Below are 27,426 nucleotides of genomic sequence, written 5' to 3' on the forward strand. Positions count from 1 at the left end.
AATCTCCATTTCCCTCACTGGCTATCTCAAGCTTACATCTTATATCTTTGTGATTCAGTAGAAAAACTGAATTTCACTTTCAGAATTCTAAATTTATAGGTGATATTTAAAGATGATATAACATAATTAACTACAATCATAGTTTATAAGGTTTCTATTATTTTAACTATTTGTGAAGTATATTAACATTATATCTACAAATAAAGATTACCTATAATGGCAACCCACTCCAGTGTTCTTGCCTGGAGAATCTCAGGGATGGGGGAGCCTGGTGGGCTGCCGTCTGTGGGGTCACACAGAGTCGGACACGACTGAAGTGACTTAGCATAGCATAGCATAATTTTACTATTTTTTTTTTTCCAGCGTAGCTGGTGATTGAGTTAGTACTGATCTATCTCATTTACAGATGAGAAAACACAGGCCTCGGTTAAGGATTCAATTTTATTACAAAACATATTAAAGATAGACCTGATCAGACAACAAATGATTGCTGACTCTTGGTTAAGCACACTTTATTTTTATAATAGAACATTTACAGATAATGACTTGATTTCCATTAACTATTGTTGTGGCTGCTGTTTTAAGTTCTAATGTGCAATCTGGTTGAATCTCTTCTTGTGTACTTGATAGTATAACATACACATTGAGTCCTAGTGATTATGTTTTATAATGAGTTACTGCCAAATAACATTTTATACCTGGAGAGAGTGTAAAACTATTATCTAACTTAGCTCTTGAGCACTTGTATAACTCCAAGGAATAACTTAATTTTTTAAAACATTATCTTTGTAGCTCAGATTTTAGTGCTATTTCAGTACATAGAAGTTTAAAAGGATCTGATGCTGAGGAATAATGAATAATATATGTTAAGTTTCATCCATTAAAGCCCACTAAACAATCCAGTACTTTGATATCCCTATTAGAGGAGAGTGTTCCAGTCATACATTTGAGTCTTTAAAACAACATTGCCAGAGATAGAAATAATATAGACGATTTGAGGAGGACCACTGGGGCCTTCACTTATTTTCTGACATGGGCATCCTTGACAGTGATCCTATGGATCAAGGGAATCTTTTCCTCCTGTCTGGGGAATGTTGAATGTGTCTTTGGTTTATTCTTCTAGGTCCTCTCTCTGCCTTTTTCTTCCCTGGGGGGCTGATTTCTATGGATGATATCAGCAGACTTCTTGTCCTCTGGCTTCCAATTGGATTTGGCTCTTGGGAGCATTTACAGGAGATCAGAGGAAGGGAGGAAAGAGATATCAGGGCACTTATTTATCACAGGATAGCTGCATTCATCACCCAAATAGCAGAACTCCTGTCAGGTGACCCTCTCATTACTCTCTCTGTTCAGGACTCAGTAACCAGTCTCTTTCTCTTCATTCCTGTGTCCAGGAGTGATAATTACACTTCTTTAGTACCTGTTTTGGTGATTTCTTTCTACCCTGACCTCATCTTTGTAAATTGTCCCTTATTAACTCTCTTCAAGTTATCCAAGTCCTGCTAGGATCCTGACACCCTCAAAGGAGAGTCCTACTTTATTTCCAGGTGATTCCATTTAACCAAAGAGGGGAAATATGAAATGTGATTAGGTTTTATGGAACATTTCCTATGCCAGGAAATGTGTTGGATACCTTATACTTGTTCAGTTGCATCCAACTCTTTGCAACCCCATGGGCTGCAGCATGCCAGGCTTTCCTTCACTAGCTCCTGGAGTTTGCTCAAACTCATGTCCACTGAGTCTGTGGTGCTATCCAACCATCTCATCCTCTGTCATCCCCTTTTCCTCCAGCCTTCAGTGTCTGCCAGCATCAGGGTCTTTTCCAATGAGTTGTCTTTTTGCATCAAGTGGCCAAAGTATTGAAGCTTCAGCTTCAGTATCAGTCTTTTCAATGAATATTCAGGGTTGATTTCCTTTAGGATTGACTGGTTTGATCTCCTTGCTGTTCAAGGGAGTCTTCAGAGTCTTCTCCAGCACCACAGTTATACTTATTAACTCATTTAATCCCCATACTAATATTTTGAAATTGACCACTTCTGTTACTTAGAGCTGAAAGTTCTAAGCAGAATTTAGAAAATATGGATTATTAGGGTTAAACAATTTGGCATAAATTCATGATGCTATCCATTCATGAAACTATCTAAGTACATCTTAGAAAAAAACTCTACCCCTAATGCATTTAAATCTTTACAGCATCATCACAAATTAGGTAGTAGTACATCCTTGTTTTACAGATGATAAAGGGTAAGACACAAAGAGATTGTTACATGCTCATATCACACACATGAAATATGGTAGAGCTGAGATTTGAACTATGGCATTCTGGATGTAGAGACAATATTTTTACTCATTGTATTACAGCACTATGCTTTGTAAAACATACTTCATCATTACAACTTCTTTTTTTCCAAATTCTCTCTGTCTTTCAATTATTGGTTTTCTAAAAGGAGACAACTAAACCAGCATTATTCTTCTGTTTATAGGAGACTCCTTTCAAGGCTAAACTAATCTGTGGTATTAAAAGTTAGTACAGTTATCACCCTTGGAAGGGCTAGTACACAGAAGTGGGTGTGAGAAAGCTCTGAGGGTGCTGGTCATATTCTTTTTCTCCATGGAGGTTATGATAATATAAATGTGTTTAGTTTGTGTAGATTCACTGAGCTAACACTTAAGATATGTGTACTTTCCTGTGTTTGTATTGTGCTCACATTGTGCTCAGTCACTCAGTCATGTCCAAGTTTTTGTGACCCCATAGACTATAGCCTGCCAGACTCCTCTGTCCGTGGTATTTCCCAGCAAGGTACTAGAGTGGGTTCCCATTTCCTACTCCAGGGGATCTTCCCCACCCAGGGGTTGAATCCGTGTCTCCTGCTTGGCAGGCAGATTCTTTACCACTGTGCCACCTGGGTAGCCTATATGTATATTATACTTCAATAAAAATATCTTATAAAATACTTTTTACAACTTATGCTTACAATGGATTGCATTATTTTTTATCAAGAACTGATCAACAGGTTTTACCAATAAGTTTGGAATCAATTTTGCCCTCCTTTTTGGTGTTCTCTTGCTCTTGATGTTTCTCATAGCTAAAGATTCAGAATCACAGAGAAGTATCTTGATTTTCTTAGCAACATAGATGTCCAGAGGCTGACCTTTCTGTAACCAGAAGCCTATGTTCAATTATTCCTTGCCTCTTTACCTTTTATTGGAGCATGCTGTTGAATTATCTGTATTTATTGGTTAAAAGACTGACACAGCTTTGAAGAGTCAGAAGCCATTGAGATGATTTTTAATTTATTTCTATCCCTTTCTCATTTTTTTACTTTGATTTTTTTTTACTGTGTTTATGCCACTTACCAATAAACCTGAGTTTTTTTTTAAACATTGTCTGTACATTGTTTATGTATAAATATATAAAAAAAATATATATAAATACAGAAGTTCTGTCACCCTGACCATAATATAGGAGGACTGCTATCTCATTTTATGGTCCTTTCATCTTGATATTTGGGTTAGCAAGGAAGATGAAAATAAGTGAAGGTAGGAAATTTCTGAGTAATACCAAAATTTCCTTTTTAAAGAAAATATTAATCATGAAAGCAATTGAAGATAGAGAGCCACAGGGTCATATGGCTGAAGGCACTTAATGTTTTATGTGTTTTATAAGATTATTTTCAGACACTTGAAAAGAAAGCCATTAAACACAGGGGGGGGTTAAAGAAAACTACTGTTTGCATGATGTGTCACTTGCAACAAAAAGACATGGCAGATGTCTCTCACAGAAGATGAAAAGGGAAGAAAACAAAAGACAATTAAAAGTAACCAAAGGGAAAAATAAAACGGTAAAGTAAGATAAAGAACTTGAAGGCTCTGAGTATTCCCCCCGTGCCATCCACATTTACTAGTATTAGTAATTGAATATGGAGGGGCATCTAAGAGGAAACAGAACACATTGTATGTGAGCTCTGTATTTTCTGGTAGATTCAGTAGTTAACCATAACTGAATTTATTTCTCATATTTGGCTAAAGAAGGAGAAGCCAAGGAATAATAGACTAAAACAAACATCATCCTGTATTTACTGTGTGCCTGATGTTTGCCAAGTCTGTATAGCACACCTACACTGTTTCACTTAAGCCTTAGAAGCTTAAGACTTTGGTGTGGTATTATTTCAATCCCCATTTTATTATTGAATAGATTGTCCCTCAGAAAGACTAAGTCACTTGCCTCAGACAGTGAAGCTGGTAAACAGAAGACCTCGGTTCAAAAAAAATTAGCTATTTCTGTCTCAGAAATGTGTGCAACTTTTGCTACATCATACCTATGTATGGAATGAGGAATGAGGTATGGGATCTAGGAAAGAAGAGAAAACCATTCAAGAGAAAAGACATGTTTTGGTTTCCTCAGGGTAGGCATAGTCCAGGAGGAATAAGACTGAGCACCTGAACATCCATGTAGTTACAGGCTAAATATTGTACATTTCTTTGAGCATCACTTTAATTAGACCATAGGAGGGGAAATTTCAATCAAAGTGCTTGAAATTACTTTTAAGTTCAACATGCATTAAGTGAGGAAGATAAAATCTCCACGAATCCTTAACATAAAACATATGCTTTCATAAGAAATTTTGAACCTGCCATCACTATATACTTTTCACTGCTAGGCTCCTAGATAAATACATTCAGTCTTATCTGCTGGAAGGATGCTTTAGTGGAACATTCTGAGAAGCACTCTATTAGAGATCATGGTGGCTGTAACAAATATACATTGGATTTCTATTGCCATACTTTAATATATCACTGATTGCATGAGTTTGAATGTTATATATATCAGGAACTATCTTTTTCTATTTCACCTCACTGCTTTCTAGGTGCCCCAATGAGATGTGCCTGGAGGCCTCTGATTAGCTTCCAGTCCTTCCCTCCCTTTCTGTTTTGTTTGATTCCAGTTTAAAAGGGAAAATTATAAAATACCTGGTCCTTATGTATAAGCTTGTATCAAAGCAAGATGCTGTTTGCCTTGTTGATCTTCATCTCAGCTCCTTGTCCAAAAGCATAATCTTTCTACTCCTTGTATCTTGGATGCTAGGTGATTCTGACAACTTTGGGGTTAATGTTTTATTCTTTGCCCCAAGACGTAGGCCTTTCCAAGTCCCTGCCATTCTTTTTGAATGAACATTTTGCCACCCGCTTCCTTCCTGGTTTGACATACTTTATTATCTATCAGTCTATCTGTCTATCTAGATATATACATTTTATTAAGAATAAGTATTTCTGTCAACTAACTAAATTTAATTTTCTTCAAAACCTCACACATTTCACTATGAAATATTGTTTTTGTCAATAAGTTTAGAAGTCACACACTTCTCAAAAGGAAAATTTGCTCCTAGAAAAAAAAATGAGCATTTTCAAGGTATTGTAGACCTTTAACCAATATGAAAATAAAATCTTAATATTCCCCACCACCACTGCCAAGTTACTCTGGATTATATATGAGATTCTTGACAGGTTCATTTTTTCATTTTCTTTGCTTATTAGTAGAGGGCTTCTCTTAATTTTTCATGAAAATGGCATTGTTGTTTCAATATTTACCTGTACATTATGTATAGTAAAAGTACTTTCTAAATGTTCTAGTAACATAGTGTTTTGTGGTCTCTTTGCCACTAGAATTTTATTTATATATAAATATTTATTTACATTAAAAATATATATTTGTATATACATTTCGGTTGTGTCAGGTCTTAGTTCCAGCATGTAGGATCTCCACTGAAACATCCAGGCTGTGTTTCTGTGGCTTGTGGCCTCAGTATTTGCTTCATATGGGCTTAGTTGTCCCATGGCATGAGATCTTAGTTCCCCAACCAAGACATTCACCAACCAAGGGTTCACCATCTCCCCTGCATTCGAAGGCAGATTCTTGACCACTGGACCATCAGGGAAGTCCCTGCCCTGGAATTTTAAATCAGAACTATTTGAGTAGAATTTCAAAAGAATGACTTGTATTTATCTTTGTCAAAGCACATACCTGGCTCGATTCCCAAAGCTGAGTGTGGAGGGACTGGTAGACTTCTTGAAGTGGTCAGTGTTCTCATTAAGTGACACATCTGGACACTGACAGGACTTGTCTTGGACATGGCTGCCTGGCTGTAGGGAGATCCTGAATCCTCTGTCTTCAATCTTAGAAGCTTCAGAGATGTCTTTTGACTGGAAACCAGGGTTCTTCTTGAGCTGTGTGAAATCTGAAGTTTGTGTGTGATTGAGGGAGTGGATAAGGAAAGGACAATTACCCAAAGGCTAATGTTAGACCCATCGTGTGACATCGTGAGGAAAGTATTTCCTGATCCTCAGACTATGGGAATTCCCATGGTTATTGCTCTTGAGTTTCTTTTACTGCTCCCCCATAGCATTACCTTTTAGAAATATTTGTTTTCCTTGCTCAACTCAAAGTTCCATGAAGACGGGGGTCATATCCAACTGATTTACTAGTGTATGTTCTAGCACCTAGTCCAAGTTTATTGGTGCTCAATAAACATCTGTCATTGATAAATTAGGGCTTTCTTGATATCTTGGGTAATTAAAGAGTTGTGAATGATTTCATATGAAGGTATTGGAGGCTTTAAACCAGAAAGAAATATTTGGGGTATGACAGAAGAAATAAAATCTTTGAAAGATAATCAGATGGAAGGAGGAAAAGGCCAAGTAAGCAGCCCAATAAAATAGAATGAACAAGAGCCCCAGGAATTAGACAGATCTGGGCCCAAAACTTGGTTTTATCATCTTTTTGTTTTGTAACAAAGGGCCATATGCTCAACCTCTGTGTCATGAATAGAATGAGTATACCAATGCTAACCTCATAGAAATGTTACACAAATTATAAATCAATTTATTTAGTGGGATGTTTCTTATGAATAGTTAGTTCTTATGAATAGTTACTCCAAAAATGTTAGAAGTTATTAGTGGCTATTTTTTTCCTGCAATATAATTCCCAAGTATAAAAGTAAGAAAAATATATGAAAAGCTTTTACCGACTTATCTCATTTAATTTAAATCATATCGTTTTAAAATTTGAGCCATCCAACATGTGACTAGATCATTCTAAGGCAGCATGCAAAATGTATATGCAGAGAATTATGGGTGAAGGATGGTGAACCCTCAGTGATTACATATTATGTTTCCAAGCATGCTAAATGGTTACATTTTATGTACCCACCCAAGGCAAATTATTTGTAGTCTTTCTTGGTGTGTTTGCTGCTGCTGCTGCTGCTAAGTCACTTCAGTCATGTCTGACTCTGTGCGACCCAATGGACAGCAGCCCACCAGGCTCCCCCATCCCTGGGATTCTCCAGGCAAGAACACTGGAGTGGGTTGCCATTTCCTTCTCCAGTGCATGAAAGTGAAAAGTGAAAGTGAAGTCGCTCAGTCGTGTCCAACTCTTCATGACCCCATGGACTGCAGCCCACCAGGCTCCTCCGTCCATGGGATTTTCCAGGCAAGAGGACTGGAGTGAGGTGCCACTGCCTTGGTGTATTTACTTCTCCCCAAACATTGCCCAACTGCCTGATAATTTAAACATTTTTTCCTTTCCTTCATAGAATCAGCATTTGAAAAGATGAGTTAATTAGATCCATTAGACTATAAATCTCCAACTCTTGTTATTGAGAAAAATATATAATAGGTTTGGCTGAATAATGATTTATTGGTTTTTGTTTTCTACTTGAAGTTCTCTTTCCATCCATCACCGTTGGCAGATTAAGCATTAGACTCATTAAATATTCTTCAACATAGCTTTAAATTTTAAAAGGCATAATTGTAGAAATGGATACCTGGAAGCATGCTTTATTTAATTGGGTATATTTCTTATTTCAGTTCGGGAAGCAGCACATAGAAAACCTCTTCAGTGACCTACAGGATGGGAGACGCCTCCTAGACCTTCTTGAAGGCCTGACAGGGCAAAAACTGGTATGTGACTTAAAATATTTATAAGAGCTTCACATTAACCTCAGCAAAATTTCAGACCAGAAACAAACTCATCATAGTTTTATGAGATCTAGTAAACTTCGTTAATTTACTAATTACTGATGTAGCTATATAGGACCTATTTCTGAATAAAACAACCTTCAATATTTTTACTTTGGCATGTTCTATCATATGCAGAACAAGAAGGTGAAATTTGCAGTAATAGATATTATTCTCTACTATTATTTGGTATCTGTTATTGATAATCTTCTCTACTATTGTTTGGTATCTGTTATTGAATGTATTTTAATAAGGCTTTTATACCTAATGACCTTTTAACTTTAACTGTTTTTAGTCTTTTTTTCTTTTCATCTTCCAGTTTTATTAAAATATAATTGACATATAGCATTGTACATGTTTCAAGTGTATAGCATAATAATTTGACTTACATACTTACATCATGAAATGATTATCATGAGTTTAATGAATGTCCATCATGTCATATAGACAAACTTAAAGAAGTAGGAAAATTCTATTTTTCCCTTTCCTTCTGATAAGAACTCTTAGGATATAAGAACACTTAACATGAAATATGGAAAATGGGGAGTTGCTGTTCAATAGATGTAGAGTTTCAATCATTCAAGATGAATAAATTCCAGAGATCCACTGTACAATATTGTGCCTATAGTTAATGCTATTGTATTTTGCAGTTAAAATTGTTTTAGGAGGGTAGATCTCATTTTAGGAGTAAATATTGCAGGCATCACAGTGTCAGACTTTCTAAACCTCCACAACTAAATGAGTTAATTCATATATTGTAATACAATATATTACACATATATTATATATATTATATATACTGCATATTACATAATTGTAATACACTATACAAATGTTAGTTTAAAATTTATAGGGCAAGGTAAGACTTTGGGGATTGAGGGTAAGGTTTAAAGAACTGAAGATGATTGAGGTTTTGAGCTTCAGTGACTAAGACAATTAAGGTAATATTGACAGAAATAGTTTCCTTTAAGCCTATTTGGCATTATAGAATTTTGCTAGGCTCAAATCTCTTTTAAACTTTCCTAAAAATTGTGGGAATTAACTCATTTATATCCCTAGCAAATGTCTTTATGCATGCTGATGTTTCTCATGGTGGTCATTCAACTGAACTGTATAATGAAGGAGAGATTACCAAAATTGCTTTTGCGAAAGAAAAAAAAATGTTATCAGTTTTCTTGAGGAGTGGTTGATTCATGCTAAGAAACTCCTATGACAAGGGCAATTAACCCAAAGCACTTAAATTCATTATATTAATGCCTCGCAGCCTGTGATCATTTAAATGATTCCAACTGAAAAGTGAAATGTAGAAATTGTTTCATTTCTGGTAGATTGTCTTTCTCTCCTCCTGAGCAGTCAACATATTTTCATTTTGTTTTCAGCCGAAAGAAAAAGGATCCACAAGAGTTCATGCCCTGAACAATGTCAACAAGGCACTGCAGGTCTTGCAGAAAAATAATGTAAGTGGAGCCCTGGACAGAGTCTGAATACCATGAGACAGCTTGCTTAATGTTTGAGTGACGGCTTTGGTCCCAAATACAGAGAAAGCATTTCGGGTTCTCTCGAAATTCAAAGCAGTTAATAAGAGCACGTGTTCAAGTTCATGTGCATCTGCTTGTGGCTGATGTGATACAGAAAGTAAGTGCATGCAGCCATAGGGAGCAGGGAAAGTTATGAACCAATAGCCTGGTTGGCCACTTTGTCTTGTTTTTAGATTTTTCATGATGAGGTTATATTTTGTGGACAGATAAAGTCCTGTTGTGAACTTATCTCCTTACAGCAGTGTTTCTGTGCAGAAAATGGCTTTTACTCAGCAATTCTTATTTTTTGTGAATAAAGTGTGTTCACACATGATGATGATGAAGTTTGTTTGAATTAACCCAGTGTTTCTTAGATGGTACATCCAAGTATGAAAGTTACACAGAAAAAATCAGTATTTCACCTTGTCGTAAGAGTTGCAAATTTATTTTCTATTCCTGTATCTGATTTGATTTAACTAGGAGAAAATAGATGTGTGGTATTAGAAAAAGTCAACAATCATATCTAAATAAGTGTGTACATGAAAGGACTCCTTGCCTCCTCAGAATGACTTTGAGATTCCTCCCCTCTCTCATGACATTGGAGGCAGCCCTCCTTTCTTATTAAATTCCCACAATCTTTCTAATTGACCAATATATTTACCAGGCATTTTTGGTAGCTTCCTAATTATATTATGTCTATCTTTCAAGGATAAATCCAAATAATTGATCACATACTCTTAAAATAAGCATACTGAAAGATTAGTAATGTATACTCCCCCAAATATTGCTTAGCTCATCTGGCAGGGAGAGGACGTCTCTCTCGAAATGAAAGTGAAGGCGGTGTAGCAATTGGTCCATTTTTATGAAAGGTTATATTTAACCTATGAAAGTTATTTTAGAGAAACACTGTATACTTTTTATTATTTTCCTGCAGTGATTAACTATTTTTAAATTTTCTTCAGGAAAATAAGATCTATGGAATGTTTTCCTTTGTATGAGTCCTATTGTTTTGAGTTGCTAAGTCATGTCCAACTCTTTTGCAACCCCACGGACTGTAGCCCATCAGGCTCCTCTGTCCATGGGATTTCCCACGCAAGAATGCTGGAGTGGATTCCTCCATTTCCTTCTCCAGGGGATCTTCCCCACCCAGGGATCGAACCTGCGTTCCCTGCATTGGCAGGCAGATTCTTTACCATCTGAGCCATAGCTGATTTCCAATGTTGTGTTAATTTCAGTTGTATAGCAGTATGATTCAGTTATAAATATATATATATATATATATTTTTCCATTTTCTTATCCATTATGATTTATCACAGGATTTTGAATATAATTTCCTGTGCTATCCCAGCAAGTGGGATCTTGTTATTTATCCATTCTGTATACAATAGTTTGCCTCTGCTAATCTCAAACTCCCAATCCTTCCCTCCCCACCCCTCCTCCTGTTGGCAACCACAAGTCTGCTCTCTATGTCTGTGAGTCTGTTTCGTTTCATAGATATGTTCACGAGTCATATTTTAGATTCCACATGTAAATGATGTTTGTCTCTCTATGGTGTTTGTCTCTCTTTTTCTGACTTTGCTTAGTATGATAATCTCTAGGTCCCCCCCATGTTGCTGCAAATGGCATCATTTCATCCTATAGAACGTTTTGAAAGATCATTATAATTTAAAGTAAGAAAATGTTTTAACAATATTGGGAACTTAAAATGTCTTTTTAAAGTATCGATTCCTTGTATTCTATTACAAAGTAAGAAACATGTATATTACCATATGTAAAATAGATGACCAGTGCAAGTTTGATGCATGAAGCAGGGCACTCAAAGCTGGTTCAGTTCAGTTCAGTCGCTCAGTCATGTCCAACTCTTTGTGACCCCATGGACTATAGCACACCAGGCCTCCCTGTCCATCGCCGACTCCCGGAGTTTACACAAACTCATATCCATTGAGTTGGTGATGCCATCCAGCCATCTCATCCTCTGTCATCCCCTTCTCCTCCTGCCCTCAATCTTTCCCAGCATCAGGGTCTTTTCAAATGAGTCAGTTCTTCACATCAGATGGCCAAAGTATTGGAATTTCATCTTTAGCATCAGTCCTTCCAATGAATATTCAAGACTGATTTCCTTTAGGATGGACTGGTTGGATCTCCTTGCAGTCCAAGGGACTCTCAAGAGTCTTCTCCAACACCACAGTTCAAAAGCATCAATTCTTGGGTGCTCAGGTTTCTTTATAGTCCAATTCTCACATCCATACATGACTACTGGAAAAACCATAGCTTTGACTAGACGGACCTTTGTTGGCAAAGTAATGTCTCTAATTTTTAATATGCTGTCTAATTTGGTCATAACTTTTCTTCCAAGGAACAGGCGTCTTTCAATTTCATGGCTGCAGTCACCATCTGCAGTGATTTTGGAGCCCCAAAAATAAAGTCTGTCACTGTTTCCACTGTTTCCCCATCTATTTGCCATGAAGTGATGGGACCAGATACCATGATCTTAGTTTCTGAATGTTGAGTTTTCAGCCAACTTTTTCACTCTCTGCTTTCACTTTCACCAAGAGGCTCTTTAGTTCTTCACTTTCTGCCATAAGGGTGGTGTCATCTGCATATATCTGATGGATGGGGTGGGGAGGGAGGTGGGAGAGGGGTTCAGTATGGTGGGACACAAGTACACCCATGGCTGGTTCATATTGATATATGGCAAAAACTACCACAATATTGTAAAATAATTAGCCTCCAATTAAAATAAATAAATTCATTTAAAAAAAAGAGCAAGGAAAACAGCAGAAAATTCAAAGAATTATTACATTTAATCTAGCTGAAGAAATTGATCTCTTCCTAGTAAAAGAATGTCACATTAAAACATAAGCTGTTGGATCTCCTCTAAAGTAGTGGATTAATGTAGCCATAGAGTTTTGTTTTTCACATAGTGATTATATATTGTAAATCTGGTGGGGCTCTATACATATTATAAGTATTAAGTTCACAGTTTTCAATATAGGACAAGAAGAAATTCTGGAAATAAAATAGAAAAACCATAAAATAAAATTTCTGTGACTTTGAGAATAACCAAATATTTCTTAGGTGTGAAGCCCAAGGCTTCACAAAACAGAAAAAACAGAAAAAAGTTAACTTGAACTTTATCAAAAGTATGAGTTGTTCTTATATTCTGGATATGAGTCCTTTGGATTAAAATTCTAACTCACTCTATGTTTTGATAAAGAGCAGTCCTTCATTTTAACATGGTTCATTTTTATAAATTTCCACTTTATAATTGTATGTCCTATTTATGAAACATTTCCCTACCAAAAGAAATGATGGTATTACCTTTTGTTGTTATCCATATGAGCTTTATTTTACCATCTGGATTTGGATATGTATTTCACCTGGAAATCATTTGTGTATGGTAAGGGGAATGGGTTAAAATACAGGTTATTTTTTTTTTTCACTTAGAATCTAAATGACAATATCATCTGTTAAAAAGAATGTTGCTTGCCTATTCTCCAGTGCTAAGTATATAAAATTTTTTTCATTCATATGTAGTTTCATTTCTGGGCTTAAAATCACTTCCGTTGTTCTATTTGTCTATGCATCATGAATACCATGCCATAGGCAATACTGGCATGGTATTCATGCCAGTTTTTTTTTAATTATTCTTTAACAGATTTATTGAAATATAATTTACAAAAATTATATAGATTTAAGTTGTACATCTTGATTATTTTTAGGACCTTACTTAATCCTGCTGCCTCCAATATCTATTAATGCATGCTGCTGCTGCTGCTGCTAAGTCGCTTCAGTCGTGTCTGACTCTGTGCAACCCCATAGACGGCATAGTTGACAAATAAAATTTGCATATATTTAAGGTATACAAAGTGAAAATTTTTGGATCTTGAGTTTATAGAATTCTATATTCAAAGTATACAATGAATTATATAGATAGGTAATAATAATCTCAGTCACTCAGTCATGTCCGATTCTTTGCAATCCCACGAAGTGTAGCCCACTAGACTTCTCTGCCCATTGATTTTACAGGAGAGAATATTGGAATGGGTTGCCATTTCTTACTCCAGGAATTCTTCAGTTTTATAATGCACCTTGTTATCTGGCGAACTGAATTTTACCACTTTTTTTCTTATTTAGTATTTTTTTTAGCTATATTGTCCCTTTGTATTTCTGGGTTCATTTTACAATCATCTTTTTAAATTTCCACAGGAACTTTCTTTTGAATATGATCAATATTGAGTTAAGTCTAGATCAGCTTGGAAAGGACTGACACCTTTACATTGTTGAGTATATTAGATATACCTATGATTCTTTAAATTTTAGAGAATGAGAAACAAATCCAATGGTAAAAAAATGGGCAATAAACTTGAACAGGAACTTCACAAAAGAGGATGTTCAGAAATTCAAAAATAATGTGAAAGTTTTTTAACCTCAGGAATAATTGGGGAAATTAAAATTTCAATGAGATATTGATACAAACTCACACAAATCGTTGAAATTAGACTCATAATTCTGAGTGTATATGAGGGTTTGGAATAAAATAAACTCTCACATCTAACTGGTAAAAACATAATTTAGACAGCCATTGAAAATAGTTTGGCATTATATACTAAATGGGATGAAAATGTGCAATTCTTATGACACAACATTTAATTCCTTAGCGTATAACATAGCTACATTTCTATCTTTGCCAAAAAAATTTATATACATATAATATTTTATATATAAAAAGTGTTTATAACTGCTTCATTTGTAATAGCCAAAATTAGAATGAAAAGGAACAAATGATAGTGACACACAGTGGTGGAGTTTCATTGCTAAGCTGCATTGACTCTTGCGACCCCATGGGCTGTAGCCCACCGTGCTCCTCTGTTCATGGGATTTCCCAGGCAAAAATACTTGAGTGGATTGCCATTTCCTTCTGCAGGGGATCTTCTCAACCCAGGGATTGAACCCTAGAGTCCTGCATTGCAGGTGGTCTCCTGCTTTGGCAGGCAGACACTTTACCACTGTGCTATCTGGGAAGCCAGACACATAGTATGCAAGATAAGTCAATTTCCTGAAAGTGATTTGAGCAAAATAAGTGAGACACAAAATATACCTGTAAATTACTATAATGCACTTTAAATTTAAAAAACAGGCAGAATGTTTCATGAGTTTAAAAGTCAAAAGAGTGCTTAGATTCTATAATGCAGGGTGTAATCATCAGAAGTGTTGAAGATATCCCATGTTTTGACCAGGTGTGTATTAAACAGTTGCATTTGCTTTGAGAAAATTAATCAAGGTGTACACTTAAGTATATTTTATGTATGTAGGCTATCCATTTTTTTTAAGTGTAAAAAGAGGAATGTAGGAAAGGAAAGTAAACCTGATCTTGCAACCTCCCAAAGTCTAAATTATGGCCGTATTTATCAATCTGACCATATATCCTGTATCTTATAATGAAATTGTTTAATAAAATATAAGTGAATATACAAAGTTAGAATATGATTAATGCAATATATAGATCTTTTCTAAGAAGCCTATATGTCTTACTGAAAACAGAAAATCTTGAAATAAGTGAATTTAAAATAATAGAAAATCTTGAGAAAATTCCAATGTTTTAGCAGGAGAAGACCCCCAAATGAGGATTAAGTTGGACAAGGAGTCCTTCAAAAGTGAATTTTCACAAAGCTCCCATTTGAGTCAAGGCCCTAGTGAGATATGGTATATAGTTGAGGTCTCTGTATTAAAGGACAGAATCTCAAGTAAAACATTCTCCAGTATAAATGAAAACCTAGAGTGAAATAAACTTTACCTGAGTTAGCCCCAGGCCAAAAGACACAAGATAAATGCTTAAAAGTAAATGTATTATCATTTTATATTTCCCATTATTTTGTAATAAAATAAGGTACAAAAGAAATGGAAAATATTCCAAGGGACTTGTTTTTTAGCCTCTGAGTATTACCTTAAAATATAAACACAGTTAAATTGAAGAGAATGTTCAAGTGCACAACTGTTGTCCTAAAACTGGCCTTGAATATTCTATAGTAGATTACTAAATGATTCTGGGGTGGGATGTAAATAAATCAGCATATTAAGTAAAGTGGTGGATGGAACTATTTCAAATTTTCTTTTAAAAATCACAAATTCTCAAATTGGGAGGCATTGATTGGATGTTTTGAGTAGTCATATCTTCAACAAAATAAAGTTAGTATATTTACATTCAATACATTATTTATTGAGTGTCTACTGAATGTCAGGTTCCAAGTAGTAGGAACACTACAGTCAGTGATCACAACAAACACTATCCTTTATGCCATGGAGTTTAGAGTCACATACCAGAGGACATTAAATGTGTATGCGTGTGTGTGTGTGTGTGTGTGTGTGTGTGTAATGTATGTAATGATAAGTAAGTGAATGAAGAAGAGAGAAACAGAATAGTATGTTTGGGAATACCTTTGGTTAGATTGTCTTATGGGTAGAGATTGGAAGGAAGTGGGGGAGTGAGCCAGGAATTACCTTTAGGGTATGGTACAGACAGTGGAATAAAAAGATCTAGAGGAGAAAAAGCATTTGGAAATAGGACTTAATAGGTAGAGAGGGCTGAGTGTAGAAAACAACACAGTAAGAAGGGGATCAGAGAGGTAGCAGGTTGGGGCTGGGAAGAGGCGAACAAGGGGAGCCATGGTTAGGGATTGAATTTAGTTCTAAATGAGATGATAGTAACTAAGCATAAAAAGGCTATTATAAATTATGTAGGTAATAAAGCAAGTTATTTCAAAAGTCACAGGTAGGAATATTAATAAAGAAAAACTTACAAGTATTTAAAAAATCATTTTTAGCCAAGGAAGTTAAAAATCAATAATTAAAATGTAATACAACTTGCTGGATGATAGAAATACTGCTAAAACCATAAAGAATAAAGATAGAAATACATTTTTATCCAGTGCCTTTAATTCACCATTGTCAGATTACAGCACAGTTAGCAGCAAAGAAAAAATTTGAGAATACAAATAACATAAAAAAATGTAAATTTAACAGTGATTTTCTACCTATTGGCACTTCCTGGCATAGATGATTCTGTAAAATGTGTGAATTATGTATACTTCTCTCCCATAAAGTTGGATTTTCAAGGAAAACAATAGTTTATAATTTAGTTTAAATGAATCAAATCAAAATCTGAGCTTTCAGATAAGCATTGAGAAAATTCTAACTTTGTCGTTACTAGGGATAATCTTCCCTATTCCTAGGCAATGACCAGACATCAGTAGACCTATGTGGTGCCTTTCATAAGGAGGCAGAAAAGCCTCTCAGTTTTAGTCTATTGAATTATCCACTGATAGAGTCACCATCCAAGTGTATCATTAACAGTCTTGGATTGAATCAGCCTATGCTAAGACAAAGTTGAAGAGACTGTAATAAAAATGATATATTCAGAAATTTGGGCAGGATTAAAGGAACCAACAATGAATGGTGAAGTACTCAGAACCTAGCCTCAGTTACTAGCCTTTATTACCCCTAAACTCAAAGAGACAAAAGGATAGAGCCTTAAACCAATGAAAGCTCAAACCTCAGGAGCGGGCACATTGGATCGCAAGTGCTACTATAGATACCTTAAGAATGCAATTACTCTCAAATCATGGCCTGCTGGAGGAGCTGGGAGAATTGATATCTTGGGTTCTCTAGTGTTATGCCAGTTTTACTCATTGGTTGAACCTAGCCAGAAGCCAGAGAGTAGGAAATCCTGGATAATAGACTCATCCCATACTGGGTGCATGCATGCATACTAAGTCGCTTCAGTCATGTCTGACTCTTCGTGACCCCATAGACTGTAGCCCACCAGTGGGTCATCTCCCCAAAAAAGACAAAGTATGAAAAATGTGGGAGGGGGAGCAAACAGAGAAAACCTAGCTCTCCAGATAGCTGGTTTTTTTTTCCTGATCCAAAGAAGACTTGAAAATTCCTATTAATGATGTCGAGAGCCCTAATATTGGCTAGGGCCCAGCCTTACAGTTGATAGCAGGAAGCCATTCACTTGTGAGACCATACTACCTCCTCCATTTGCTGACAGGGAGTGGAGGTGGTTTCTGGTTAGTTTTGCAGCCAGCTGACATCACACACTTTTCCATGCTTCTGGGAAACACTAGAGTCAGAAAAGGAAGACAGAGTTATCTCTAACTTCTGCTCTGCGCCGAAATGTACGATACGCATAGAAGATATATAAAAAATGTCCCTGGCATATATACAAATAAAACAGATAATATATTTGAATGTAGTGAAAATGCCATTAAACACATGAAGAACTTTTAAAGTGAATAATCTTTGATAATAATAATAAAGTAGAAATTAATAATCCTTTAGAAACGCAACTTGATTAATCTAAAATGTGTAAGAAACCAACAGTACAAATCCACTTTTGTACAGGAAAAATCATTCCATGAGAAAACCCATGAAAAACAGCCTTCGTTCTACCCAGAGGTTCAATTTTTGTCTTTGCTTTTATTTTCATTTACAAAAAAGTAAAATAAATTAATTAATTTAGGCTTTCAACCATTCATGTTACAAAAAATGATCTAAGGAAAGTAGGAAATAAAAGATAAATGAAAAAATAAAGGGGTTAGAAAGAAGAAACACTAGATAAATTTAAGATCTTGGTTCTTTATAATAAAATCATAATAGATTAATCTCTTCTGAATTTGATCAGAAAAAGATAAATAAAACAAACGTATGCAATTTAAACACAGAAAATATTAAAAATACATAAAAGAGACATAGAAACCAAAAATGCAATCTACACAGAACTAATGATTATAAAAAAACAATTAGATTGGATTATATTCTATTTACAAGAATTAACATAATGGAATATAGAGTACCTTCATCAGCCACCAAAGGAACCTAAAAAAATCATAAAACAAAATCAAACAAACGTTTTACAAAGACTTCTGAATCCACTGAAACCAGTGGTAAGTTCATTCAAAACTTTAAGGAATTGATGATTGCTCCTGCTTATTTAACTTATATGCAAAGTACATCATGAAAAACGCTGGGCTGGAAAAAGCACAAGCTGGAATCAAGATTGCTGGGAGAAATATCAGTAACCTCAGATATGCAGATGACGCCACCCTTATGGCAAAAAGTGAAAACTGAAAAACTGAAACTGAAGTCATTCCATCGTGTCTGACTATTTGCGATCCCATGGACTGTAGCCTACCAGGCTCCTCAGTCCATGGAATTTTCCAGGCAAGAGTCCTGGAGCAGGTTGCCATTTCCTTCTCCAGGGGATCTTCCCAACCCAGGGATCGAACCTGGGTCTCCTGCACTGCAGGCAGACGCTTTACCATCTGAGCCAAAAAGCCTCTTGATGAAAGTGAAAGTGGAGAGTGAAAAAGTTGGCTTAAAGCTCAACATTCAGAAAATGAAGATCATGGCATCTGGTCCCATCACTTCATGGCAAATAGATGGGGAAACAGTGGAAACAGTGTCAGACTTTATTTTTTTGGGCTCCAAAATCACTGCAGATGGTGATTGCATCCATGAAATTAAAAGATGCTTACTCCTTGGAAGGAAAGTTATGACCAACCTAGATAGCAAATTCAAAAGCAGAGACATTACTTTGCCAACAAAGGTCTGTCTAGTCAAGGCTATGGTTTTTCCAGTGGTCATGTATGGATGTGAGAGTTGGACTGTGAAGAAAGCTGAGCACCGAAGAATTGATGCTTTTGAAGTGTGGTGTTGGAGAAGACTCTTGAGAGTCTCTTGGACTGCAAGGAGATCCAACCAGTCCATTCTAAAGGAGATCAGCTCTGGGTGTTCTTTGGAAGGACTGATGCTAAAGCTGAAACTCCAGTACTTTGGCCACCTCATGCAGAGTTGACTCACTGGAAAAGACTCTGATGCTGGGAGGGATTGGGGGCAGGAGGAGAAGGGGACGACAGAGGATGAGATGGCTGGATGGCATCACCGAATTGATGGATGTGAGTTTGAGTGATGGGAGTTGGTGATGGACAGGGAGGCCTCGTGTGCTGCAGTTCATGGGGTCGCAAAGAGTCAGACACGACTGAGTGACTGAACTGAACTGCATAGAAAATCTTGAGGAGGCCTACTAATTCTACATATGTGTTTACAAACCTAAGTTTTAAAATCACGTGAAAAAAATTAGCTTCCCTTGTTTCTTTTCTTTTCTTTTTTTACTTTTTATTTTATATTGTGGTGTAGCCAATTAACAATGTTGTGATAGTTTCAAGTGAACAGGGAAGGAACTCAGCCATACATATACCTGTATCCATTCTTCCCCACACTCCCCTCCCATCCAGGCTGTCACATAACATTGAGCAGAATTCCCTGTGCTATACAGGAGGACCTTGTTGGTTATCCATTTTAAATATAGCAGTGTACGTATGTCCATCCCACATTCCCTAACTATCCATTCCCCCCATCCTTCTCCCCAATAACCATAAATTTGTTCTCTAAGTCTATGAGTCTCTTTCTCTTTTGTTAGTAAGTTCATTTGTATCATTTTTTGTTAGATTCCACCTATAGGGGATGTCATATGAAGGACATATGATGTCCTTCTTTGTCTGACTTACTTCACTTAGTATGATAATCTCTAGGTCCATCCATTTTGCTTCAAATGACATTACTTTATTCTTTTAATGGCTAAGTAATATTCCATTGTAGGGCTTCTCTGGTGGCTCAGTGGTAAAAATTCCACCTTCAATGCAGGAGAAAAAAATTTGATCCCTTGGGTCAGGAAGATCTTCCAGAGAAGGAAATGGCAACCCACTCCAGCATTCTTGCCTGGGAAATCCCACTGACAGAGGAGCCTGGCGGGCTACAGTCCTTGGGGTCATAGAAGAGTTGGGCATGACTTGGTGACTAAAACAACAACAATATTCCATTGTATATATGTACTACATCTTCTTTATCCATTCCTCTGTTGATAGACATTTAGGTTGCCTCCTTTGTTGTTAAAATGATATTAGAAATTCCTTTTGAAAAGAAACATGTGGTAGTTTCCGGATCTTAGGTCAAGTTCATTTTGTTTCATCCATTCCCCCTCCTCCCCTCTATCTATCCCATCCTCCCTCCCTTTCCTCTTCCAATCTGGCCTATTTCTCTGCCATAAATGACTGGTTTTAATATATTCCTTAGTTCTAAATGAGCAGCTCAACCTGACCCTGTGCTTCTGTTTCATTTCTTCTCCCTGTCTTGACTTCTAATTACTATCCTCACTCAAATGTCACTCACAGCTTAGCTTTGTAGAGCTCAGATACCACAGTTATGTTCTGCTTTGTATTCTCCTTGGTGTGGCTGTTTTAGCATGAACTTATCCCTACTATCAATAATTTATTTGTGAAAACCACTTATTGAGAAGGAAGTACTTCTAAGTGCAGTGATGCCTTTATCACACTATTTGCTGAGAGCAAAGCTCTTTTGTAATAAAGTTGGCTGTGGTATAAAAAAACAAACAAAAGGGAATACAAAATCGTGTGAAGCAGGGGATGAGTCTACCAAATGGTTATGCTTGTCTACACACAAGATCAAGATAAAAATGTATCCACAGCTTCCATTTATTTATTTGTAACTTGTTGAAGGTAGATAGAGCAAATCTCAGATAATACGGAAACATCTCTCCTATTGCCATTCTATCATTCCTTTATCCTTCTCCGCTCTTGTTGATGGGTAGCCCCCTTCCCCAGACATGCTGAATTCAGTTCTGTGGCTCTTTAACCCCATCTTCTCTCAGACGTAAAGAAGTATTTAATGGGTCATGTAAACTTGTTTATCAATAGAATTTTTCCCCTTAGATGTAATTAAGTTCCAGCTAGTGAGTTTCCACTAATAAATATTTTCATTTTTAATCTTTTTATGTAAAGTTGAATAATGATTTTTTTTTTTTTTTTTGCTGGTAAAATAATTTAGCCATTAAAAATCTGGTAGGGAGGTTTAGGGCTTCCCAGATGGCTCAGTAGTAAAGAACTACTTGCAATACAGAGATATGGGTTCAATACTTCAGTTGAGAAGATCCCCCAGAGAAGGAAATGACAACCTGCTCCAGTATTCTTGCCTGGAGAATCTCATGGACAGAGGAGCCTGGTGGGCTACAGTCCATGGGGTTGCAAAGAGTTGGACATGACTTAGTGACTAAACAAGAACAGCAACAATAAGGGAGATTTAACTGACCTTGGTGTTTTAAACTGTTCTCCAGATGCATTATGATACCTGTATGCCATTCATTGGCTGATCCCAGTTTGTTTCCTCTTCTTCCATCCCAAGATTTCTGTGTGTACACTTTATGAATCCCAATGGCTTTTTGAAGTTGTAGAATGCACTCTATCATTATTTTAGAGAACATGACCAAAAAATATAGGGTTACAGTGCACCCTGGGCATATACTAGGACTTACTGACTTAATATGATTTAATATTAGCAGACACAGTTGTAGATCTCATAATTGTGTTCACTACTTTCATCAGTTGTCTATGACAAAGTGGCACAGTTTTACCAAGTGATTTCAAATATGCAATGTGAGATAGAACAAAAAAAATAAGGTCATTATTATACATTATTAAATCACAAATCCAAAATGAGTACTTAAAATGCCTAGGGTAAAATTTCAACTGTCAACTATGTTCAAATATTCAATTAATCACATCATTGAAAATTGTCACTGAACTAGATTGAATGGTTGTCAAATGTCACTGATCTGAAAAATGATACAGTGTTCACTCTTCCTGGCACATGATCTTAGATAAAGAGGATTCTAAAGTATTGTTTAAAAGTAGTATTTTGTGTGTCTTCTCAGTATTCAGAAACTTAAATAGCCACATAATATATATGTTGAGGTATGTCAGAACATAATATCTTTGACTGAATATAAACTACTTCCATTTATTACTCATAAAATCCAGTGCTCAGATATAAATTTCAAATCTTTAAGTTAATTTATGTTAGATACATGTTATTTCTTATATTAAAAGGTAGGCCTATTAGACATTTGCACCATATATATATTCATTCCAAGCATCCAGAAGTAAAACCATTAACCCTGTCATTCACTAGCTATAGGGTCTTTGTTAAGTGCTTTCATGATTTGGTACCAGTTTGTCATTTATGATATGTACTACTAATAATAATTCTACACTTATTTCAAAATATTCTTCTGAGGGACATAAAATACACACAAGCATATCTTATAATCTTTAAATCCATATTCTGATGCTATATGAAGTTATCCCTCTTTGAGTCTAGTTCCCTGAAAATAACTCCATAAGGTCAATTGTTTACATTCCCCCACCCTCATGCATTTCTTGCATCAAGGGAAATAGTATATTCCTTACATATTCAACTTAAAATTTAGGCAATAATTTACTTTGATTGGTACACATGGAGATCATTTGTGATAATAGTACTATGGCTATAAATTATATTAAATTTAAACATTTTTCTCATTATAATGAATATTACCATAGCTCTTAAAATTTTTTGCTGTTGCTATTGCCAGTTTGTTTTTTCTTGAAATCAGTATACATGGCTCAAAACTAGAAAGCTCTGACTACATAGGATCATTAAAGTGGCATTCTGTATTGCCGGGTATAAGATAAATAAGTATAAAAATTCAAGTTAAATAATATTATATTGAAAGTATATATGTATTTTTTATTATTTTATGTTATGAAATTATTTTTTGAGGACAGTTTTATACATGGCATCATCTCAAATGATGTCCTCTCCTATATAATATTCCATCTGGGAATTTTCCTTAGTTTAGTTTTAATAGCTACTTTCACAAAAGTTAAGCTCTGTATCTTATATGCAGTAAGACTACCTGCATTGTATTACACTCTAAATAAAAGAAAAACAAAAACAATATTATCTCATTGAGACCTCTAAACATTTCTATTTTACACATAGGGCAGGCCCAGAGGCCCCATGGCCATCAAGGGGCAGGGCATATTAACAAGTGGGGGTTTAGTGGGCATAGGAGGCTTCAACAGTACATGAACCATGAAATTCCAGATATTCAAGCTGGATTTAGAAAAGGCAGAAGAACCAGATATCAAATTGCCAACATCCACTGGATCATCAAAAAAGCAAGAGAGTTCAAAAAAAAAAAAAATATGTTTTGTTGACTATGCCAAAGCCTTTGACTGTGTGGATCACAATAAACTGTGGAAAATTCTTCAAGCGATGGGACCAGACTACCTAACCTGCCTCTTGAGAAATCTGTATGCAGGATAGGAAGCAACAATTAGAACTGGACATGGAACAACAGACTGGTTCCAAATAGGGAAAGGAGAACGTCAAGGCTGTATATTGTCACTCTTCTTATTTAACATATATGCAGAGGACATCATGAGAAACGCTGGGATGGGTGAAGCACAAGGTGGAATCAAGATTGCCGGGAGAGATATCAATAACCTCAGATATGCAGATGATACCACCCTAATGGCAGAAAGCAAAGAAGAACTAAAGATCCTCTTGATGAAAGTGAAAGAGGAGAGTGAAAAAGTTGGCTTAAAGCTCAACATTCAGAAAATGAAGATCATGGCATCTGGTCCCATCACTTCATGGCAAATAGACAGGGAAAGAGTGGAAAGAGATTTTATTTTGGGGGGGCTCCAAAATCACTGCAGATGGTGACTGCAGCCATGAAATTAAAAGATGCTTGCTCCTTGGAAGAAAAGTTTTGACCAACCTAGACAGCATATTACAAAGCAGAGACATTACTTTGCCAACAAAGGACCATCTAGTCAAAGCTATGGTTTTTCCAGTAGTCATGTATGGATGTGAGAGTTGGACTATAAAGAAAGCTGAGCACTGAAAAATTGGTGCTTTTGAACTGTGGTGTTGGAGAAGATGCTTGAGAGTTGCTTGGACTGCAAGGAGATCCAACAAGTCCATCCTAAAGGAAATCAGTCCTGAATATTCATTGGAAGGACTGATGCTGAAGCTGAAACTCCAATACTTTGGCCGCCTGATGAGAAAATCTGACTCATTTGTAAAGACCCTGATGCTGGGAAAGATTGAAGGCAGGAGGAGAAGGGGATGACAGAGGATGAGATGGCTGGATGGCATCACCTACTCCATGGACGTGAGTTTGAGCAAGCTCCAGGAGTTGGTGATGGACAGGGAGGCCTGGCATGCTGCAGCCAATGGGGTTGCAAAGAGTCGGACATGACTGAGCAACTGAACTGAACTGAACTGAACTGAGCCTCCTGACAAAATGGCCACACCCACTGAACTGGTCTTGGGCTGGAAATCCTGCACCTAGAGAGCCATTCCTCTAAAACTCTTAAGACTTTGGGGCTGAGAATTCTCACTAAAATGGCCATTAATTAAGGATATATTGAACAGAGTGTTTTATCAACTAAGTCCTTCGTGTGTGTGTGTGTGTGTGTGTGTGTAGAAGAATATTAACAACAAATTTTTTAAGTAGAGCAGTTCTACTTCTGTCATGCAAACACTTGCAATCTGTAAGGAAGGATTTAGTTTTTTAATTTTATTTATTTTTAATTGAAGGATGATTGTTTTGCAATATTTTGTTAGTTTCTGCCATACACCAATGTGAACCAGCCATAGGTGTGTATATGTTTCCTCCCTTTTGAATCTCCCTCCCACTGCCCACCTCATAAAGAAAAAAAGACTACCTGCATTGAAATTTTTATTGTGCTATATTCATTTAAATTTTCTTTATCTACTTTAATGTTTATGTTTTCTTAACATTATGAGAGTTTAGAAATTAGCTGCTTGAAGTCTTGTGTCAAAGAGGCAATGTATATACAAAAACACGGTTCTGCTAAGAGTTACCTTGAGATTTATGATTATCATAAACACATCCAAAATAGAAATTTTTAACTCATTTCACTAGTCTTTAAGGAGTTTTATCAAACAGCCCATTTTTTAGTCTGTCTTTGTTCTCAACACTTAATATGTGTGGCATATGGTGGATTGGAAAGAAGGACTGATGCTGAAGCTAAAGCTCCAATACTTTCACCTGATGCAACGAGCTGACTCTTTGGAAAAGACCTGATGCTGGGAAAGATTGAGGGCAGGAGGAGAAGGGGACAACAGAGGAGGAGATGTTTCGATGGCATCACTGACTCAATGGACATGTATTTGAGCAAACTCCAGGAGATAGTGAAGGACAGGGGAGCCTGGTGTGTTACAGTCCATGGAATCACAGAGTTAGACACAACTTCGTGACTGAATAATAACAATATGGTGGATGGTGAAAAATATTTAGTGAATGACTAATGGAAAAGAGTGAAGGCAAAAGGAAAAGTGGGGTGGCAGAGGATGAGATGATTAGATAGCAACACCAACTTAATGGGCATTAATTTGAGCAAACGCTGGGAGATAATGGAGGACAAACATTCCATGAGGTCACAAAGATTTGGACATGATTTAGTGACTAAACAACAACAACAAGAATATGTAAAACTTAGGCTTTGAAGTTAGGAGTAGTATCTTTACAGTGAGTTCACAGAACTAAGTCTTATGATGTATTCTAGGTCACAATGTAGTTTTGAAAGGTATTTTCCAATGCAAATCTCTATATTTGTTTAAAATAAAAAACAACCTTTGGAATGTGGAGATATGATGGGGAAGAAAAAATCCTGCCAGGTGAGAACCAAGACCACAATCGCCAATGCAACCCACTCTTTATGTTGTATATATTGAACTATTCATCATTTAATAATAAAAGATTCAATACATGCATCTTTCAATGGAAAAGTAGGTATGATTTATGCCCATAAGTCTTAAAATTGTATATAAAGCTTAAACACAGTACCAAAGTACATGCTGCAGGGCAGTGAAACTCCTTTGCTTTTTCTGCATTTTTGATCTTTTTAATGCATTATATTTGTAAGGATTATATAAATACTTGAAGAATTTCTCTTGAACATGTAGAAGTCTCTTCAGCTTGACTACATGATGGCAGATATTTTATAAAAGACACTTGACACATTTTTAAAAGCAAATCCTATTTGTCTAGAGTTTTGGAAAGAAACTTTCAGTTATAAACAGTTTATGAGAAGGAAATGTATGGATCTGAAAGAACCAAATATATAGAGGGTAGAAGTGCCTGTAAGATGTCTAAGTATCAGGAAGGATGTTTATATGATAAATCCCAATGCATGGTTTTTCCCTAAATGATAATTGTTGTTTAAGATTCTGGTCAAGGAAATCCACTCACACTTTTCAAGATGATATTTTATGGTTCCTTTCATAATCTTATCATTCTATGTGAAGTTATTTTCTGAGATTTAATTTGCAGCATTTCTCAGTTATTTAAACTCACATACCAAGACTGATAAGTACAAAGACTGCTTAACCTTATGCTGTACCCCATGCCTAATGAAAATAAATGCTCAGCTTATATTTTGCATATTAAGGAACAAAAGTGACTCCTCCTTAGGATAAATCTTGAAACTTGGAGTGATTTGGAAGAACCATATCTTTTGAAATATGTTTTCTTGCTGCTGCCAAGTCACTTCAGTCGTGTCCAACTCTGTGCGACCCCATGGACTGCAGCCTACCAGGCTTCTCCGTCCATGGGATTCTCCAGGCAAGAACACTGGAGTGGGTTGCCATTTCCTTCTCCAATGCATGAAAGTGGAAAGTGAAAGTGAAGTCACTCAGTCGTGTCTGACTCTTAGCGACCCCATGGACTGCAGCCTACCAGGCTCCTCCATCCATGGGATTTTCCAGGCAAGAGTACTGGAGTGGGTTGCCATTGCCTTCTCCCTATGTTTTCTTAGCCCTGAGCTAATATCAGTTGGCAGAATGATACATGATGTATTTTCATCGGTACCTATAGTTATGAAATGCCCTTCTCAGTGGTTGTCTAAAAAAGCAAGAAGTGGCAGATATCATTTATTGCAAAGATGATGGTTCCTTTATTGA

General features: G+C 36.2%; 1 protein-coding gene across 6 annotated transcripts in view; it reads left to right on the forward strand.

Moving 5' to 3' along the window:
- The window catches only part of DMD (dystrophin), a 2,671,852-nt gene that overhangs the window by 805,228 nt on the left and 1,839,198 nt on the right, over positions 1–27,426 (forward strand). For all 6 annotated transcript variants that reach the window (XM_070365439.1, XM_070365442.1, XM_070365443.1 and 3 more), the window contains 2 exons: positions 7,864–7,956; positions 9,393–9,470. In XM_070365439.1, coding sequence (XP_070221540.1) covers positions 7,864–7,956; positions 9,393–9,470 — 171 coding nt within the window. The remainder of the gene's footprint in view (positions 1–7,863; positions 7,957–9,392; positions 9,471–27,426) is intronic.

Source organism: Bos mutus, chromosome X, assembly GCF_027580195.1.
Source record: "Bos mutus isolate GX-2022 chromosome X, NWIPB_WYAK_1.1, whole genome shotgun sequence".
NCBI classification, from domain to species: Eukaryota; Metazoa; Chordata; class Mammalia; order Artiodactyla; family Bovidae; genus Bos; species Bos mutus.